General features: G+C 42.9%; 1 protein-coding gene across 3 annotated transcripts; it reads right to left on the reverse strand.

The window, feature by feature from the left end:
* Positions 1 to 2,914: 2,914 nt before the first annotated feature.
* si:dkeyp-69b9.3 (myocardin) lies at positions 2,915 to 18,399 on the reverse strand. Of its 3 annotated transcripts, none has more exons than XM_056380206.1 (16): positions 18,101 to 18,399; positions 16,910 to 17,070; positions 12,146 to 12,199; positions 11,115 to 11,170; positions 10,526 to 10,592; positions 9,593 to 9,718; positions 9,272 to 9,468; positions 8,949 to 9,089; positions 7,982 to 8,147; positions 7,661 to 7,862; positions 7,406 to 7,550; positions 6,724 to 7,302; positions 6,534 to 6,632; positions 6,246 to 6,347; positions 6,102 to 6,156; positions 2,915 to 6,012 (listed from the first exon to the last, which is right to left on the reverse strand). In XM_056380206.1, exons 2-16 carry the CDS (start codon positions 16,962 to 16,964, stop codon positions 5,570 to 5,572), a joined length of 2,487 nt encoding a protein of 828 aa, XP_056236181.1. In that variant the 5' UTR covers positions 16,965 to 17,070; positions 18,101 to 18,399; the 3' UTR covers positions 2,915 to 5,569. The 3 variants fall into 3 exon arrangements, with proteins under 3 accessions (XP_056236181.1, XP_056236182.1, XP_056236180.1); XM_056380207.1 differs by having other exon boundaries at positions 2,915 to 5,922; positions 6,246 to 6,383; XM_056380205.1 differs by having other exon boundaries at positions 6,246 to 6,383.
* Positions 18,400 to 21,036: the final 2,637 nt, after the last annotated feature.

The raw sequence follows: 21,036 nt of genomic DNA on the forward strand, positions 1-21,036 counted from the left end.
CAGCAGGCAGCTGTTTTCAGTTAATAAAACAACATAAAAACTGTCAGTACACTACTTGCCCAGTGCAGGAGACACTGGCAGACAGCAGACAGTCAAAGTTAGCGAGCTAGTGAACATCGTGCAGAACTTTGCACCTAAAGAGTATGTAAATGTTCGGCTTGCATTTGTTGGTTAGTCAAAATAACACAACAAATGTGAATATATCTGCTGGATGTGTAAATAGGGAACTGTTTGCTAATATTTTATCCTACTTAAAAGGTGGTTATTAATTCAGTTATTGCAGGTTTATCCGAGTCTACAGTGTATGCGGCTGTGGATACGAGCCAGCAGAAGTTCAGGGCCTCATGCTCTTGCAGTCCTTTATTGAGTCTCTTATAACCACACAGCTTAAATAGTAAAGGGATTATTTGATGGATTTTACATCCCATGTATTGGTTGATGTGGTACCAAATGCCTTTTTCCTGCCTGATACTGTAAACATGATTACTGTTCACTGCTGGCTAACTGACACATGGGCTACAGTAGCTGCTGAGAAATTAACATCCCTCTGCCTTCTCTCACATGGTTTATAATTGCAGAGCAAACCTCTCAGAGGAGCACCACAGAAATCGAACCATAGCGACCTTCTGCCAGTGATCAAAGCCTACCGCAACCAGCCCCCACCCCAACCCCCGACCCAAGAGACGGAACGAGAGGGGGGGGGGGGAGGGAGAGATGGAAGGAGGGAGGGAATCCACACAAACTAGCTCACGTCTCACCAAGAGCTACCTGCTTTACATATGAAACACACCTTTCTCCCTTTAATTCCCATGAAATCGTGGAGGAAGCAGCTATTGCAAGGGGGGGGACAAGGAGGAAGTCATGTGGAACGGCTAGAAGGGCCATTACAGAGAATCCCTCATTACACCATGGTCGCAGCTTTGGAGTATTACCCCTGTGAAAACCCACTCTCACCCCTGGGTGGATAAGTCAAAGAGAGTGGATTGTCTCATCTTATTTCTTCCCTTTGTGCATGGTCTCTAGGCAGGTACGGTAGAGTTAAACTTATCAACACATGCAGCTTTAGCTCGCTTTACAGCCAACACACAGGCTGGCTTAGATCTCTCTGATTTCTACAGAATTGTCTGCTGTGTCTTTATATTCCCGCCTTTGATTGGAATGGAGATTGATCCTCCACACCACATCTCGGTCTGTGATCGCTCAATCAATTAATCAACTCACATGCTTTTGTAGAGGTAGCTCATTTGCAGTAAGAGTGTCTTATCTGCTGAAGATAACTATAAAGTCATCAAGGCTAAAATGAAAAAGCAAATGTTCTCCAAAGGCATCTTCTTGTATTGCAGAGCAATATGACTTGTTTGGCACGGCATCAGAGATGAAAAACATCCTGACTCATCCATCAGATTCATGTGGATCCATTAAGCCACGCTTCTCCATTCATTAGCAGATGCAGTTTACAGTAGAAGCACTTTGCAGGAATACTGGCAAATGAAAAAAAGTCATGGACTGTCAAATACAGAATAAAAATCAGCAGTACAGCAAGTAAGAAAAACAGCTACCACATTCATTAATAACACATTAACTCATTTTTAGCTGTGCTAGCAGTGTGGCTCCATGGATGGCACTGCTGGTCTGTCAGTTGATCCACTCTTCTTTGGTTCAGACTGAAATACCTCAACAACTGTCAGATGGATTGCCTGGAAATGTTGTACTGGCAGAATTGACTATAGTGAACCCCCTGAGTTTTTCACCATAATCACCAGCAAGTTGACATATTTGGGTTTTAGTAAAAATGTCTTGACATTGGAGACATTATTAGATTGTGATTTTGTGCAGAAATTCATGGACTGACTTTCCAGACACTCTTACTTTTCCTCTAAAATCAACATGAGGTTCACGTTTGTGGTTTAAATATTGAATGGATTAACATGACACTGATATGGGTAACACTTACAGCCATTATCCTCTTCCCCCTCTTTAATAACACAATAATAACAAGGTTGTTAACACCATTTTCTCCAAACTACACTTTTGTCACTCAGTACTTTGCACAGATTGTGAGCATGTTTACATGCATTCAGCTGAAAGTACACCTGTCTCTTAAATGCACCTTTATAACAGGTCTATCAAAGAAGAGTAAGGGTCAACATACCTAAACCACCTTTTTATCTTCACTCATTAGGACCTAAAACTTGTACATCTGGGACGCCTATGATATTAAATAGGCATGGTGGTTAGCACTGTGGCCACACAGTCCGCAGAATGTGTGGGTTTCCCCCCACAGACCAAGCGCTCACAGGTTAATTGGTGACTCTAAGTTGCCTGTAGGTGTGAATGTTCGTGTAAATGGATGTCTGTCTCTATGTGTCAGCCCTGTGATTGACTGACAACCTGTCCAGAGTGCACCCCGCCTTTTCCCCAATGTCAGCTGACATAGGTTCCAGCCCCTGTGCGACCCTCAAGGATAAATGAGTAGAGCTAATGGATGGATGGATGAATGATATTAAACAGTATTGATGTGACCTTTTTTGTTCCTTTGGGTGGTCCTCTTCCTTATGATGATCACTGACTGGAGGTCACAGTTTATCCTGCATTTTATTTGTAGCTATATCTTCGTTCCTCCACATTACAATACTGTGTCATTATGAAGATTAACCATCAAGCTGTGTGGATGTTAGTGCTGTTTCATGGATATTTAAGCAGCATATTGGTACAAATGAATATTTAATTTACTTTGTGATCATCAATATTTGATAAGACATAATTTGGGACAGTTTCTTGTGAAATATATAAGCAATCAGTAGTTCTTTACTCATAAAGCAATCTACTTGTTAATCCCTTCAGCGTGCCATTTCACAGCAATGAGCTGTTTGCTCACTTAACATGGATAAAAGAAACAAAGTGGAACCACATAGAAAATCTATTAAGACTTTAATTTTCTTAATGCTTTTAAATACATTTTGGACAGAGGTTGGTATAATTTTCATGAATAAGTTACATAATAAATAAAAGCAAACAGATTTTATTTTGTCTCACATTTCACAATAAGGCATTTATAGCAGCAGAATTGGCCAACAGAGTCTCAGTTACCCGAAACACCCCAGTGTTTCCAGTTGACGTCTGTCTTTACCAGCTTCCAATCTAGATCAAGTCAATTTCAAAGCCAGTTTAGAGCAGAAGTATTAAACCTATGTTTAATCAAGCCTGTGAAACAGTCTCAGGGGTGTTCCAGGAGACTCTGCACCAGTGTTCGGAAATTAAACGAGAAACAAGGAAAACACTGGTGTAAGCCCTAAAGCATTGGAAGTCACAGGAGGTAGCATCTTACTCTCCTGCCAAACAATTTTCTTTTTTTTTTCATGCAGTAGGCAATGTTTATTGATCACTATGATTATCATAGCTATCCATTCACATCTAACTGCATTTTTCATTGTCTCTGTAAAGCTGTTCAAGAACTGCTTCAACTTAAAGCTGAAGATTTTCCAATGCACAGATATCTTCTTCTAAGAACTGACCATGAATGTCTTGCTTAGTAAGACACTGGTTTATCATCAGAATCAGAAACAGGCTGGCAGCAAACATGACATGAACATACTGTAGTTTGACCTCAGATCTGCCTGTTTCTGTGGTCTTTACATAAATCATATTGCACTCAGCATTTTAACACAATATTTTGGAGACACAACAGGGGACAAACACTTTTTCTGTCAAAATAAAGTGGTCATACAGAAGGACACCCGGTTAGTTATCAAATTATATTAATTTTCCGGATATGAATGAGCCAATCAGAGCTCTCCAAAATGATTGATGGGAAATGCAGCCAATTAAGGACAGAATATAATTTTATGTAGATGGGATCTTGTTTCTAAATTACATTTATCTGGTACAGCAGAGGTTAATGGCAGCTAACCTCTGTCAGATTTTTTTTCATTAATGTCATTATGTTAAGTGGGGCTGAGAATGGACATAACTCACTGAACGTGTATTATGCAAACAAATAATGTACCCATTTCTGCATGACCAGTAAATCATGTAGAATATAAAAGCAAAATCACTGTCACCATTAAGAAAATGTGCAGCATTTACTGTATCAGCTTCACCTCTGGTCATGTGACATGTTGCATATTTTCCAAACATATTATTTTGTGCTAATTCTACAGTGCATTTTCTTTTCATAGAAATGGTCATTTTGTATATTGAAATGTACAGCAAAGATTTAACAATGTCAAATAATACATCTGTGGAATTAATTTACACTAAGTGAACAGGTGTGGCCTTGGTGTTGGGTTATAAATTGTGCTAAATCTGGCTTTGCAAGTGGCAGGGTAAGCACTGAGCAGCAGGCCAGACACAGTTGGGGGTTAATCAGGGAACAAAATGACCACCTGTTTTTACAAAGTGATGAGGAAACTTTCACTTGTCTGAGTGGTGCATGTGTATGGGGACTATTTGTGGGCTGGTTGCCTGATTGCTCTCCTGGAGAACAGTGACTTGAACAAGGTAATGTGGTTGTTCTGATGATTACACTGGATAACTACACTGGAGTTACTGCCCGCTGGCAATGAGACTACAGTGAAATGTCTGGTCTGAAATGTGGACACAGAAATCCTCCACCTCATCTCTGTGCCTTTCACACGTATCCTCTCACAGATCAATCATACCACACATAGACAGCCACACTTAACTGTGAGCAAACAAATAGCTACAAGTGCTTTTGGCGTGAATGCTGATAAATATACATAGAAGCATTTGTGCGTTGACACGATGACACAAACAAAAGCAGTCTTGTGTGTACAGTCACACATAGATATATTGAGCACACGCATACTTTAACATACACACACACAAGCTTGCACATTTACTCGAACACGCGCGCGCACACACACTGCTTGTTTGTAGCTTCTGCCAGCTTTCTCTCTCTGCATGCCGACTGTGTGTCTGGCACCGGGGTTAAGGTTTGGAGCCACACACAAGCTGTGTGCTCTGTCTGGCTTTTACACACTCTAAATGGGCTTTATGAATGGCTAGGACTCAATGACACCAGGGGCCACACTCAACCCAATCCAACAACGGGTTTTGGAGATAAGTCAGAAACAACATTCTCCCAGTGCAGTCAGGAAGCATGTTTAAATTAATACGCCACCAGGTTTTCTTTTGTTTTGCACTGCAAACATTGTGCTGTGGAGTGTGTCAATCCACAGATGTGTTGCTTGTTTGCCATTTCTGGCTGAGCCCAAGTGCTTTTAAACAGCGCTCTGTACTGTTTATGTGTGCGTAGCGTGCATGTGTTTGCGTGTGTTTGAGCTCTCGTTGCCCCATCAAAGCCATGTTTGATCTGATCGCTGCAATGAATCCAGCTCTCGACATTGCGTGGAGCCTGTGACTCTAACAGCCTATCAGTGATGGATGGATGGATGGATGGATGGATGGATGGATGGAGGTCTCTATTCACAATCTTGTGCCCTCAGTGGGATGCATACAGTTAGCCGCATTAATAACCATCAAAAAATACAACGCTCACCTACTGTACATACAAAGGAGTTACAAACAGATATGTGCGCACAAGTCCTCACCACTGCTCTATCATCAGATCCAACACTCGATTGACATTCAGATCTGAATCCAGACTGAAGTCTGACTCAACAAAGGGAGCTGTCGGTGGAGTAAGAGGGCGGAGGCCAGACGTCAGCGTTTCAAGCCAGTCAGCAGCGTCAAAAGGTGTCGGAGCCCGTCGTTTCCGTGACTTCCCAGTGGACGGCAGAGGGGAGGTGCAAATGGGAGGTGGGGGAGGAGCTGGGACAACCTGGCTGGGGTTTATCACAGCTGGAGATGGGGGAAGCTCCAGCAAGAGAGAGGAGCAAAGGGGCGAGGGCAGGAAGTTGTCATCCCTGGTGTGCTGCTGGGTGGCCTGGGGCTGATCGGCTTGAGGAGAAGGAAGAGGAGGAGGAGGAGGAGGAGAAGGGCCAGGAGCAGAGTGGGCAGAAGATTTATGATCAGACACATTGACAGAGCCTAGAAAAGAGGTAGTAAAAAGGATTAGACCCTTAAAGATATATGAGTACCGTTTAAAATGTATTCTTTATTAATTATGGGATACTTACCAACAGAAGCAATAGGTTCATCCAGAATGTCATCTATAGACTGCCGAGGGTCCATCTGTGGTCAAAAGGAAGGAAAAAAGCTTAGTTCCCACTGTGCAAAAGAAACTCTTGTTGATCTTTTCTAATGCATCTACTGACGCTAACCTGTGCTTTCTGGATAGCCTCTTGTAGTTCTTCTTCCAAACTCCGGACACCTGGCAAGGTCTGCACAGGACTCGCAGTAATCTGCACTGGCAGCTCAAAGTCCTGGCCAATCACATCACATGGTTGGAAGCAAAACACCTGATTAGAAAGCGGACGTAAATTAGTGGACAGGTGGTGACGAGAGTTTGCTGTTTTAGCAGTTTTCTATATTGAAGGTGACTCTGGAGTGTACTCTTGAAAAGAATCATCTACATTCGTGATTATCCAAGAAATTGATTCGTGCGTTACCTGTGTAAACAACACCTCAGTCTGTGCATCTGTTTCTGGCTTCCCCCTGGAGCATCCTGGATCCTGTTGCAGGAAGGGATGAAGGGATCCTTCACAAGACTAGAGGAATTGTAAAATGGTATTAATGAGTGTAATTCGCATCGCATTAAATGAACAGTTCTTCAACACAGCCAAGCTTGTCTGTTCTCACCTCATTGCCTGCGTTAGTGGAGCGGTCCCTGGGTCTGCTCCTTATCCTCTCCCTCATCTCCAGCTCCACACTCAGCTCCTGCTGTTGCTGCTGCTGCTGCTCGTTCTCAGTTCTCCAGGGAGTCCCACACTGCAGGGGTGAGGAGGACGACATGGGTAGACTGGGACTGGGAGTTCCTGAGGCGGTGCTGGCAGGAGCCAGGAAGACAGCGTTGGTAAGACCGCACTGTTCACCTGGCAAACTGACCGGCGCAGCATTTATGAACCTGTTTGGGACATTGTTCAGAATTCCATTTGGACGATCACCGAGAATCCCATTAGGAATTCCTCTGTCCTGGATGTAGAGCTGTTGGTTGGGGCTGCTACTGGGCGAGTCCGGTCCAGAGCTGGAACTTGAGCCAGGGCTCTGGCTGGGTGGCAGCGGGGTGAGGGGCTCCACACTGGCACCCAGCTGAGAGAGGGGAGCAGGGGTGAGGCAAGCGTGGGGAAGCTGGAAGGGGCGAAGACGCTGCAACAGGGCAGGCTTGGTACCGGAGACAGGGAGGCCACGCTTACGCAGCTGCTGCCGCAACTCTGACACCTGAGGAATGGGAAAGGGTGACAGTGGAAGGTCTTGTTCATGAATCAGCTCTCAGGCATTTTAAAACTTTTTAGAACCAATCTTGTGTGATGGATATTCTTACTGTCAGATCAACAAGATTTGCTGGGAGAAGCTCAGGTTTGGATGTGGGGTTTGTGTCCATAGGGGTGTGGTTTGTTGTGGCAGGAACAGGTTGGGGGTTCAGGGGCATGGCTCCAGAGGACTTCACAAGATCGCTGTGGTCTCCGCTGAACAAATGACAGAAGCTTTAACTTATCCAAACCATATGAGGACTAATGTCTTGTTGCATAGTTGGCTCAATTTGAATTGCATTATCAACAGGGAACTACATGCATACCTGGGTACAACAGTGAGCTGTTGTTGTGGTTGTAGCTGTTGTTGTTGTTGTTGTTGTTGTTGTTGTTGCTGCTGCTGCTGCTGCTGCTGCTGGTTCTGGAGGATTTGAAGCTGAAGGAAGACCTGCTGCTGCTTCAGGATATGGGAATAGGCTGGGTCTAAAGACTGGGTAGGGGTAGGGCTCTTCTGTTTGGCTCCTCCCCCTGGAAATATGATTTTTAGGCTTTACCTTAAAAGCTAGCAATAAGAATGAAAATAAACCAATGAAAATAATTTTTTTATCAGTTTGAGAATAAATGTAGAAGAATAAAGCAATTGGTACCTCCAGTCCCTGACCCTCCTCTCTGGTCTGGAGGAATGTACTGGTGATACTTGAGTTTCCTCATCTTGGGTTTGGTGTCCCTCGGTTTCCGTGGGCGCGGTAGGTGGTTGAAGTTTAGGGAGGAGGGCAGGGATGATGAGCAGGCAGGGCTGGGAGGGCGAGCTGTCTGTAAAGACACACATATTGCCCATGTTTCATTACACCGTAACCATACTGTGGTTCTAGTGAGTACTTTCAAGAATAGCTTATCAAATATCCCAGAGAAAATGTCAAGTCATTTCACGTTTGACGGTATTTGCCCCATGTCAAGGTTAAACTCTTACATGAAATGTATAAATGCCTCACAAAACTCCAAATGACAGCATGTGCTGGTTCTGACATACAGCAACGCTGCTTGTGTGTGAATGCGTTAACCTACAGGGCAAATACTGAGCTACCCCAGAAGTGCAAAGTGACAGTAATGAATGCAGAGCAGCTTAGAGCAGAGCATTGTGTTTGACAAAACAGAGGAGTGACTGTCCTGTTAGGTTAAAGACCTCCACAGTGCTCTTTTATCTTTTGTTGTATACCTGCTGTGAATATCTGTCACCATAGCAAACACATACACAATCTAAATGTTGATCACCAGGTGCGACAGCGGGACTCGTATTGTTTGTGCGTGTGTGTTTGTGTGTGTGTGAGATGTGGTTTTACAGTACAGCAGCAGGTGTCTGTCTGTCTGTCTGTCTGTCTGTCTGTCTGTCTGTCTGTCTGTCTGAATAAATGAATGAATGATGAAAATGTCATATTGCCACATTTATTTCATTGCATTCTTGGGATTGCACCTTTATTTTGAGTCATAAAAATAATCAGAACAGAAACACGTCCTTATAGAATTTAAATGAGCCAAAATGTGAAAGCCAAACAGAAACCAAAGGTTTTTTTTTTTTTTATGTGACCACATTAGCATGCACTACCCCCACTTTACCTTTGGCAGCAGGGGTGTGGTCTGAGAGGTCAGATACATCCCATTTGGTCTCCCAGTTGTTGCCATGGAGTTCGATTCACCCAGTGTTACACTCATAGGTTGTCTGATGCCCTCGGTTGCCGGGAGCAACGCCAAACCAGACTGAAGGCAGAATATCGGATTATCAGAGTTGACATATGAGGATATTTATAAACTCATCAGTCTGTTAATGTTTACTTTAATGTATTAATCAGAGTTTATTGTTGAGAATTAATTTATCAGACTTCCTCGTTGCAACCAACACAGTGCAATACATGAGTCTGAATTAAACTAAATCTCCTCACCTGAGCATGATTGGGGCTGTGGTTAAGGGGCGGGCCCACAGCTGAGAAGTCACTGAGTAACTGGTCACCTGAGAGCCCTGGCAAAGAAGATAAGGCCGGTGATTGGTGAACACCATTTTGCTCATTGGGTGAGGAGGAGGAGCAGGAGGAGATGTCATCTTCGAAGACATCAGCGGACAGAGGGAAAGAGGCAGGACCTGAGGAAATGAGAAGTGAAAGGTGGTAAGGTCAAAAGGGGAGCAGAGGAGATTGGGTGGGATATAAGAAATGTGTGCGACTCTGTCTGTGTGTGCTGGTGCATGCGGATGCGTGTTGACTCACGGTTCTCCAGGGGCAGTGTGTGTTCGTGCTGCTGCTCCACGGGTCCAGGCGGATGTTGGATCCTCTCAGTGAGGTCCTGCGCCTGGCGAGCCTTCTTCTGCCTCTGGGCGCCAGACACAGTCCTCTCTACAGGTGGGAGACAGAGGGAGGAACGGTGCAGATAAGTGGAGAGAAGGGGGACAGATGGGAGATCAGCAGAGAGAGAGGGAGAGAGAGAGAAGCAACAGGATTTCAGAACATATGTGATGTGAGCATGCACAACAGTGTTGCCACAGGCGATCAGTCCTAAATCAAACCAACAGAGGCATCAAAAAATAGTAAACACTCCTGCCCATAGGGAGATGTATTCCCCTGGATATGAACACGAACACACACACACACACACACACACACACACACACACACACACAACACACACACACAAATTTTAAAAGGGCAGAAAGGGACTGTTTAGGAAACCAGACATTTTGAAAAGCCAGATATTAAAATAACAGTTTTTTGAAATGGTAAGGTTAAGGTTAGAGGGTGTGGAGAGTAGGAGAAGAGATAAAAAGAGAACGAGAGATGAGAGTGAGAGATGTCAGTACTGGCAGAAAAAGATGACTCTGATCCCTGGATGGGTGGGTTTATCATGTGCTGTCAATCACTGATATGTTTGCAGGCTGCTTAAAATGCAGAGATACAGTGTGCAACAAGGTCACATTTCTATTTAACTGACAGCTGATGAAACACAGACGCCATTGCCAGATTTACACACTTCATTTCCTCACACAACTACTGTACAACAGAGAGTGCAAGTCAGCCCAGACACGATAAAATACACACAGAAAAGAGGAGAGAGGGATGGGGAAATGTGTTACTATGCAGTTGTTTCGGGAGCATACAGGGTAAAGGAGGAAGGAGACAGTAACATTACTGTAGACAGGGCATCACCTTGTGCAGTTTCAGTGTTCAGACCACTAGGGGGCAACTTCTGAGTGGCACCATCGTCAGTTAGACGCTGCATCAGGAAACAGCAGGTCAAACCAACAGCCAGGGCCCAGAGATTACAAAGCAGTTCATTCAGGGCAAAGTTAAATAAAACCGTATTTAATGCCACTGTAGTCTAATGAAATACTGATTTACACCAGTGTTTACCCCAGAATATTTGCAAGGTAAAATAGAGGTTTGATCCCGTGCTACTAAGATTTTCTATTGAAACTAGAACAAATTGGTTCTTTTTAGTTGAGGAGGAGACCACTTAACCCATTCAATGGTGGAAGCAGCAATGACCTATACTATTAATATCTCATAACTCATGTTAATTGATTTCTTATGAACTTACATAAACGATAATTAAGTATTACAGGAAAACAAAAATCTGGTCTCATTCTGTTCTATCAAATATAATCATTAATGCAAATGAATATAAATTAAAAAACATAATATATCTAGAGGAGAAAAGGCCTTTACACAGCTGCTTGGCTCTTACTGCACCACAGTCAGTATTTGACCTGTAGTATAGAAATAACATGCTACTCACCAGAGCTTCACTCTGGTCTGTCTCTGCTTTTTTAGGGGGACTGATAGATTTCAACCCTATGGAAACAGACAAGATGTGAAGACAAGTTTTGTTTTTTTTTCTTTTTTAAAAAAATCCAAACTCCAAGTTACAGCATAGAGCATCTCACACTCTCTTTTGTGTCGACAGGTATCAGAATGTGCAGTGCTTATGGTGAAACCTGCTTCAGCCTCAGACAACTAGAAGGGAAACGAAGCAAGGTGCTCTGCCTCTCAACAAAATACCTGGGATTGGTTGTCATATTTCTGCACACAGGAATACAGTGTATAACAATTTCTGCACAGATGTGGAGGAATTTATGGTAATTTTGTGCTTATGGCTTAATTCATTTACACACATGTCTTCAGCTAATGACTTTTAATGACTATTAAGTGCATAATGTTATTCCTGAACATATGTTAGCTCGACATATTTAGGCTTGCATCCAAACTGGCACAATCTCTGCATATTAACTTCCTACTTCATTACAATTAAAAGATGCAAGGTTTTTATAGCGCAACTCTACAATCCTGATCACTGCTGTATGTGTGGCCTGGTGCAGACTGATTAATGTTACACAATGCACATTTTGCATATCATGTATATTAGAGGTTATTGTTTCCACTGATTCATAATGAAAATTTTGCATCATGTTTTAAAAGTTGTTTTAATTCTCTCCCTGTTATTAACATTGTTTGGTTAATGCTGGTATTATTCAACTAGATATACAGTATAATATGACAACATTAACCTTTTAACCTTTCAATTAAAGTAGATATTTGCACAGTCAGAGGCTAAAAGCTTAAACCTAAACACAAAATTTACACTTCTAAAGTAAAATCAAAGGAAAGTAAAAGCTGGTCAATATGGTAAAACCTGCATAGACATTGAGTGATCAATAGGCAATCATCTTTTTCTGAAAGAGGTGACTCGAAGATCATTAACATGAAATCCAACCTGCAGTCATAGTGTAAATGGATCAATCACAATGTTAATGATACACATAGACTAACCTGGGTCTGCATTGATTTCACTCTGCCTTCGGTTCTGAATCCTCAACTGCAGGACTGAAAGAGAAGAACAGAGATTGAGCCGGCTGTTGAAAAGATGATGAAATATTATGAGTCACACTGATGGAACAGTAAGTTAGTATGACTTCTGTTTAAAGGACAAATTATCTGGGAAAAGAAATCATGCTGACGTGGAAAGGTAAGAGTTGAGCAATGCAAGACAGCACGGTCACTGTTAAATGATACCGACATGGAACTTATATTATCTCATGACTTTGCAGCGCTTGTAGATTATGTATCTTCTTGCGTGCCCTCACACACCTACACACCAGACATATGCACACACACATTAACTTTTAGTACACACACAAACAGGTGAAGAAAGGTGGGGCTGGGCTCATTACACCGAGTGCTCCCCCCCATGATACATTTCGGTCAGTTTTGAGACCTGAGAGACCTGACGAGGGGAGGGGAGAACTGCGCGGGGGGTTGAGGGCAGTAACTATTTATCTCTCAGTATGTCTATTTCTGTTGGTCCCATCCCCCCGTCAGCTGTCCCACTCTCTCCACAAGCCTCTCTTACATCCCCTACTCCTCACGTCATCCTCATTTGTGCTGCTAACCATACTCTTCCTGCTTGCCTGCCTCTCTGTCAACTCAAAACAAAAGTTTAAACTCTCAGAAATCTGGATTTAGAAGCAGATTTTTCACACTATGCTCTATCCTCATATCAAACTAGAAAAGCAATGGTTGTCAGGGTGGAGTCTCAGCTTGATTTCAGTTTATGCATGTCTACCAGTAAACTGTTTTGTATTTGAACTGGGTCTCAATACCAGTCTTGAGCTCCATTTTCAATCACATAACTTAACATACATCACATAATATAGGGGTTTCCAATTTGGGGATAAGTCCCAAGATAAATCTAAGGGGCACTGGATTAACTAGATAGGAAAAACATATTACTGTTTGCCCTGCCAAAAATTTTGTAAAATAATGGCTTCTCACTTCTTCTGACCTCTTAAAATGATTCAAATTAAACAACCTTAGAAGGATTCTTTGGCTTGCAACTCATTGACACATAAAAGCTCTGACAAAGGGTCACAGGCAGACATTTTGTTTTAAGGGGTTTAGCAGTTTTGCAGGGGTTTAAGGGATTTAATTCAAGGATTAGCATGTTTTCTTAACAGCGACATTAACATTAAGCATGCACCAATATGTGCAACATGGCAATTTTGTATTGGAAAAAAATAATGCCGAAGGTTAACAAAAACAGATAAAATTGTTCGCAATTAAACAATGAATAAGAGATCTGACAAACCGTATCATATCATATCCAATGGATCAACATCAGTTTTATATACTGGCAAACTGATGAACTGATATTCCTCATGCTCAGCTATGTACATACATGATTTCAAACAGAGCAGCTGCCATAAAGAATCACGTTTTCCAGCAGGTGTTTGTACACCTAGGGGACTGTCTCCATGTCATTTCCTCTACCAGCCAGTTTGCGACAGCTGCCTGGGAACACAACAGTACTACAACTTGTAGGGAAACTCGCAATATGCAGCCATGTGAAGTGTTGTTCAATGCTATTTGTCACAGAATATTGGTGGTTTCCTACAGTTGTATTCAGTACGGGTAATATTTTGGATTAGTACATCAACTCAGGGATATAATTTAGAATCAATTTCTGATTTTTTTGATCAGTTTCGCCCAAAAGAGTCAACTTACAGACTGTGGGTCAGTTATCACCAGACCTACCACCTACCTACGATGATATTTACATTTTTCTGTGGGACATTTTGGACACTAGTGTTAAAGGTACAACATGGACCAATGTGAAGTAAATTACATGTATTATTCACTTTTGTATTGCCAATGTGTGAACAGATTGTTACGTACCTTGAAAAATAAGACCTTCCCCCGACTAGCTCACTTCTCTACATCAGCACCGGGGACTGATTTACATCTACAGGATGAATTTTCTGGGACGTTTAAGCTCGGTCCTGAGTGGCTTGCCTCAGTGCCTCTCTTCTGCTCCCCAACACTGGCTAATGTTAGCTTAGTCCGCTAACGACCAACAAACCACCGGCTCCCACATATCGCAGATTTATAACACAAACTCTAGGTTAGCACAAAAAAAGTTTTATCTAGTGACAAATAAAGATCGTCAGCAGAGCATTCAGTTCATGGGGAGACCTTTGTTTGGTTTTGGGACCAAGAGACCTCGTGTTGGCTAACGCTAAACTATTTGAGCTAGATCATCTTATCTTTAAAATCTTATTTTTAAAAAATCTTATTTTTAAAAAAACGTTAGTCAAACTGTAGAGTAGCCGGATCTATCTCCACAATTTGTTTAACGCTGTGTCTACGCAGGAGAGTCAAATATGGTAAAAAAAATACAGATTATAGGCAAAATATAGTTTATGGTTCACTATGATATCAGTTTAGCTTCAATAACTTCATCATTAAACGTGATGCCAGTTAATCACGTTCAGTCACGTGATGCCGAGGACGCTCACTTGCACGCGCTCCAGCAACACGATGCTGCAGTTCACTTGGCGGCCACCGGTGTCACTAATAACAAGGGTTTTCTGGATAGAGAAAACGTTACATACAGTACATGTCTATTTTTTTTACATCTGTAATATACTTTTAAAATATTAAGTTAACCAAATGTAAACCACAAAAAAGCATGGTATTATACTCCAGCAAAAAATGTTGGAATCAAATAATCTTCAATAACAAAGCTTGAACTTTGGTGTCAAAGTTTTATGTCTCTGATTTGCTTAAAGGCCCTGAAAATATATTTCCTCCATCATCTTCTATCTATGAGTGATGGGGTCCTACATGAACACACTATGTTCCTCCAAAGTTAGAACACTCTCAGAAAGTTTACATGAGAGTTTTCTGTATTTGAGTTTTGACTTTAATTTTTTCCACTGGTTCATAGTGGACGGGACTCATTTAGGAAAAGCTAACGTCATGCTCTTCTGTGTAATAATCGGGATTTAGCAGTATTTTAATCAAAATCTGTGGGGTTTTGCTTATGTTGCCAGACCATTGTCATTCAAATCTTATCAAACCCAACAATGAGGCAGATTAGAGTTTGTCATTGTTAATTTCTTAATAAAAAATAACTGAAAACATTTTCCAAACTTTATCTCTGAGTGTTGTTTATGTCAACATGAATATTTTATATTATAGGTTCTTTAGATAAAAATAATAATAACAATAATTCCTGGTAAAGGCCAAGAATCTGTCTGTCTACTCAAGACATCTGTCTGTGGGTAGCAATCACTAAATCCATTCACTATGATCAATCCCGACACCCTTCTGATCACATGATAGACAACGTGACTGGCCAGCCAATAACCTTCACAAACACCTCACCTCTACATATTGATGCTAGTATGTGTGTGTGTATGTGTGTGTGTGTGTGTGTGTGTATGTGTGTGTGTGTGTGTGTGTGTGTGTGTGTATGTGTGTGTGTGTGTGTGTTTGTGCTTGTTTACCACTGCTTTGTACTGAAGTCTTGAACTTAACTTTCATTCACATAACTATCTGTCCCAAGATAAATCTGAGCGACACCGTTAAAGGATCAAAAGTATAATAAAAAAAAAATGGCTTCCCTCCCTTCTTCGGGCCTCTGACAATATCCAAAGGTTCAGCATCAGCTATAATGTTGAACTGATATTCCTCATGCTCAGCTATGTACATACATGATTTCAAACAGAGCAGCTGCCATAACGAATCACGTTTTCCAGCAGGTGTTTGTACACCTAGGGGACTGTCTCTATGTCATTTCCTCACCTCTCTATGTTACCAGTCGTTTGCGACAGCTGCCTGGGAGCACAACAGCGGCCGGTGCAACTTGTAGGGAAACTCACATAATACAGCTATGAGAAGGATTGTTCAATGCTGTTTGTCGCAGAACAGTGGTTGTATCATAAAGTTGTATAATATTTTGGATTAGTACAACTCTGGGATATAGTTTAGAATTAATTTCATCTGTTTTTTGATCAATGTCCGCCATAAGATCTTAACAGACTTTGGAGTCTACTTACAGACTTGGTTATCATCTGACACGTCACCTATAATCATATTTACACTTTTCTATGGGAATTGTTGGACTCTAATCTCACATCTGCAACATACTTTTACATTTCAAACTTAATCAAATGTAATCCACAAAAAACATGCTATTATACTTTTCAGTAATTGTTAGTTGGAATTAAATAATCTCTAATAAGAAGCCTTGAACTTTGGTGTCAGAACTTTATTTCTCTGATTTGCTTTAAGTTCAATTCTTCATAAAAAGTAATTAGGGAACTTTTTACAGAATTTACCTCAGACTGTTTTTACTTCAATATGAATATTTTATATTATAGAGGCTTAAAATATAAAATACTTTCCTGGTAAAGGCCAAGAATCTGTTTTACCATGCGGATCAACAAAGCAGCCAATGTCTTGTTCCAAGTGTCACTCAGCAACATAGAAAGATCTCAGCTGTCTCCACGTCTACTCAAGACATCTTTCTCTGTGGGTAGCAATCACTAAATCCATTCACCATGATCAATACCTACGCTCTATTGATCACATGATAGACAACGTGACTGACCAGCCAATAACCTTCACAAACACTTCACCTCTACCTATTGATGCTAATGTTGCCAATTATGCCTCAGATGTAAAGCCACTGTTGTTGGAAAATAAATCCTTCTCCCCTTTAATTGCCATGAGCCGAGTCTCCAGGATTCTCACCTGAGCGGAACTTGTTCCGGATGAGAAGCGACCTCTCGGAGGCCAGCAGTGTCATGGTGGAGAGGAAGTTGTGAGGGAGTGAGGGAGTGAAGCAGAGAGAAAGAGGAAATTCCTGGTGTCACGATACCAGGAGGAATGGACCCCTCTCCTTCTGTCTCTGGCTGTTGGGAATGCAAGGGAGCAGAGGAAGCAGGAGAGTGAGAGAGACAGATGCTTGTTAATCCACTGATAGACACAAACCGATATTGATAGAGGCACACAAAGCACAGCGGAGATAGATTGAGGGGGAAATACAGACGCAAAGCCTCTCAGACCCACAGGCAGACTGAACACTGTGGTGAGCTGCTCTGGCAACAGCAGGCCTCCCTATAGACAGCCTGTCATAATCACACAGAGAGTCACAGAGGCCCACCCACAGAGACAGAGCTAACGACACAGAGAATTAAACAGACAAGGAGGCTTTTAGAGAGACTGAGCGAGGAGCCAGAGGAAGAGGAGGAAGAGGAGAGTCGAGCTTGCATGACTGACAGAGACAGAAGCCCCAGCAGATACTCCAGACGTCAGAGCTGGAGGACACTGATTGTGACGGACAAACATGAACTGGCAACACCTACAGCATCGCACCACACATTTGCAGTGTGACAGCAGGACCGCGAATGTGTCGCGCGCACTGAAAAGGAGAGGAGCTGACTCTCAAATAGAGAGAGCTGGGAATCTACATAAGCTGCATTAGTGCACACACACAACCTGTTAGCAATATTGATTTGAACTAGCCAGCCACAGAACACCCAGAGGAAGGCTGTTTGAAGGGAGTGGACAAACACACACACACACACACACACACACACACACACACACACACACACACACACACACACACACACACACACACACACACACACACACACACACACACACACACACACATGTGCTTTGGAATAGCTGAGGTGATGCATACTAAATCACAAAAAGTGCTCTTCCTATTCCCAATCCCATAAATGCACACACCTGATTTATTTACAATATGAAGAGTCCAAAAGGAGGCCACTCACTCATTAATGCAATCAAATAACAAGCAATTGATTGAGATTTCTTGTCTGGCACAGGTATTATTTCACAGGGCACTGAGGCACAAGAAGGCACTGAAAACACTGAGAGAATAAAAGCAAGAGAATGAAAGAGAATACTTACAGGAAAAGAGAGAATTGAGTCCCTCGGGGGAAATTGGAGTGGATTTAAGATTAAATTGAGAGAGGTACGAGATGGAGGAAGAGAGGGAAAGAGAGAACTTCGTAGTGCGTTTAATGACGATATCTTTCTTTCATGTTCTTTTCATATCCTTTTTTTCTTTCTTTCGCCTGTTTCCAAACTTCTCAGTTTTTTTCTGTTCCTAAAGGTGAGCTGCAAGGAGAGAAAGGATCTGTGGTTCCTCCGTCCCCTTACGATAGAAACTCACCCTCTCTACCTCTGCCTCTCACTCTCTGCCCCTCTCCCCGACCGCCCCAAAGCATCCTGGATCCTTGGTGCCAACTGTGAGCGACTGTCAAACTGTACCCCTCCCCCTCTATGCCCCCCCCCTCTCCCTTACAGAAGCCATTCACTCTCCCCCCCTGACATCTACTGACTTGTCTGAGGGGGCAGATTCAAACAATAAGCACTTTAGTGTTTGTTTGTTTGTTTGTTTGTTTGTACATGACTTTGTCAAAAGTAGACTCACTGATGAAGTCAGTGCAGTTCTTTAACGTTAGCAGCTGAAGTGCCATGTAATGTGATGGATAGAAAAGCGAAGGCAGGATAAAGAGATGGTTTATTACAAGGCAGCGAGAAAAGCCCGGGAGTGTTTTGGACTCACTTCAAATCATGTACTGCAGCAGGACTGCAAGGCTCATATGCTCCTGTCAAGATACCTTTGGGTCGCCCTCTTAAAGTGATTTAGTAGCTGGTGTTTGCGTGCACATATGCGTGTGTGTATACGTGTGAGTGTGTGTGACACCACAGAGAGTCACAGGTCAGTAAGTCTGTGTCCGTCAGCGTAAAGTTTACATATGTATCAGCACTGGTGCAGAATCACCCGAGTTTCACATCGCTCTTCAAGCCTCCAAAACAACTTGGCTGAACATGGAGGAGAGTGTTTGCCTGTGTGTGCATGCTCTCTCACATGTGCCTGTGTGTGTGTGTGTGTGTGTGTGTGTGTGTGTGTGTGTGTGTGTGTGTGTGTGTGTGTGTGTGTGAGAGAGAGAGAATGTGAGTCTGTGTGCCTTTGGGCTGCAGAGGAGGGGGAAAGTGGGGGAAGTGAGGTTGTAGCTGGAGCACCTGTTCCGTCGATTTGACAGACAGGCCGGTGTGTGCTGGTTCAGCAGGTCATAGAGGGGGGAGACACAGAGGGGAGGTAGAGAGGGTGAGGCAGAGGAGACAGCGAAAAGTTGGACAGGAAGGGGAGGGTGCAACACGTGGGGGAGGTTCTTTGCGAGGAGGACAGGAAGAGAGCCGGAGCCGACGGGGGAAAAAAAGGAGGTTGCTGCCATTTTATCTGATGTGGAGAGAAAGACTGTGACATCAAGATCCACTAATCAGAGAACATGGAGCAGAGATAGCACTGTTTGGCCCAATTACGGTTGCCATGGAACAAAATGGAACAACTAATGGAACACAAAATGAACAGGAACCTTAATTTAATACATGGTTATAGACAGACGGCTCTTTCAGGTGCCATTTGCAAAGTACATCTGTGTTTTTCATCATTATAAAGTCTCACCTTTGACAGCTTCCCCTCTCATGCCCCGTAAATGCATTTCACACACACGTCACATACACATATATAAACACTGACAGCACTGACAGTATGGCACATTATTGTAGGGAAGGTGATGTAATTGCTTTTTGCTCTGGTTCCCCACCACAGCTACAGCCTCTCCTCTACAGCCGGGACTCCCTTTCTGATTAACACCTGTTAGCCTCCTTCTTTCTCTCCCACCCTCCTACTCCCTCGCTTTCTCTCTCTGACACACACACACACACACACACACACAGACTCCATAGTGTTAATCCTGCACTGTGTCTGGTGAGCGAGGAGGCTTGCACGCTGTTAACCTTTCCCTTGTGAAATATCATATTTCTCTGTGTAATTCTGGGCTCAGTAATCTTTTCATAGGACCTTGCCCTCACATGAGACACACAGGCCAGAAAGCATAACAATGCCTGGAATAAAAATATACTCTGCGTCTGCATAGGTGATTTCATATTTATGGCTCCATCTACAGAGTTTGAATGTAGATCCAGCTCTCCCCGAGGCTCACTGTCTTCTGCTTTTCACCGTGGTGTAAGTATCCTTCCACCATTTGAGAGAGCTGAGAGACAGCATGGAGAATGAGCCAGTGCGTGCAGCACATCATAGGTGTAAGTGTGCCCTCACATGGCTGAAGTGTGCAATGACAAGTCACGCATGGTGGACCAAAAGGAGGAAAAAAAAGCAAAAAAAAAAAGCACCCATGGTTAGTTTAGCTTCCCATCATTTTGGCTCTCAGTGGCAATAATGGGACGTCTGTGATGCAACAAAGCGGATACACAACAAACATATCAAAGTACCGAATGTATCAAAGAGAATAAAAAGCTGAAACATACCAGTCTAACACACTTCATTACATCTGCTGCCTCTCTCTGGTCGTTCATCACTGAATCTATTCTCGTCCCTCTCTCCACTCCTCCTCTACCTTTATCACTTCAATCACTTGGCGATGTGCCTTGTGCCACTCAGAAGGCCGGCTGCCCGTTCCACTTCACGCAACACAAACACACACACTCATGGACACACACACACACACACACACACTCCACAGATTTCTGTCCTCACTCCGTCCGTCATCCATCTGTCTGTCAGTCACTGCACTTTGAAGCTCTGTGCAATCTGGATAGTTACCAACCCCGCACACACACACACACACACACACACACACACACACACACACACACACACACACACACACACACACACACACACACACACACACACACTGTACTATACACACACATCTCCAGCTGGACTGCTGATCTCACACACTTGGCCGGCTGAATATTCATCATCATCATGCACTAAGGACCTTGTAGGCTCAGCGATGCAACAGCCCAGT

The sequence above is a fragment of the Seriola aureovittata genome, chromosome 7 (genome assembly GCF_021018895.1).
Source record: "Seriola aureovittata isolate HTS-2021-v1 ecotype China chromosome 7, ASM2101889v1, whole genome shotgun sequence".
Taxonomy (NCBI): domain Eukaryota; kingdom Metazoa; phylum Chordata; class Actinopteri; order Carangiformes; family Carangidae; genus Seriola; species Seriola aureovittata.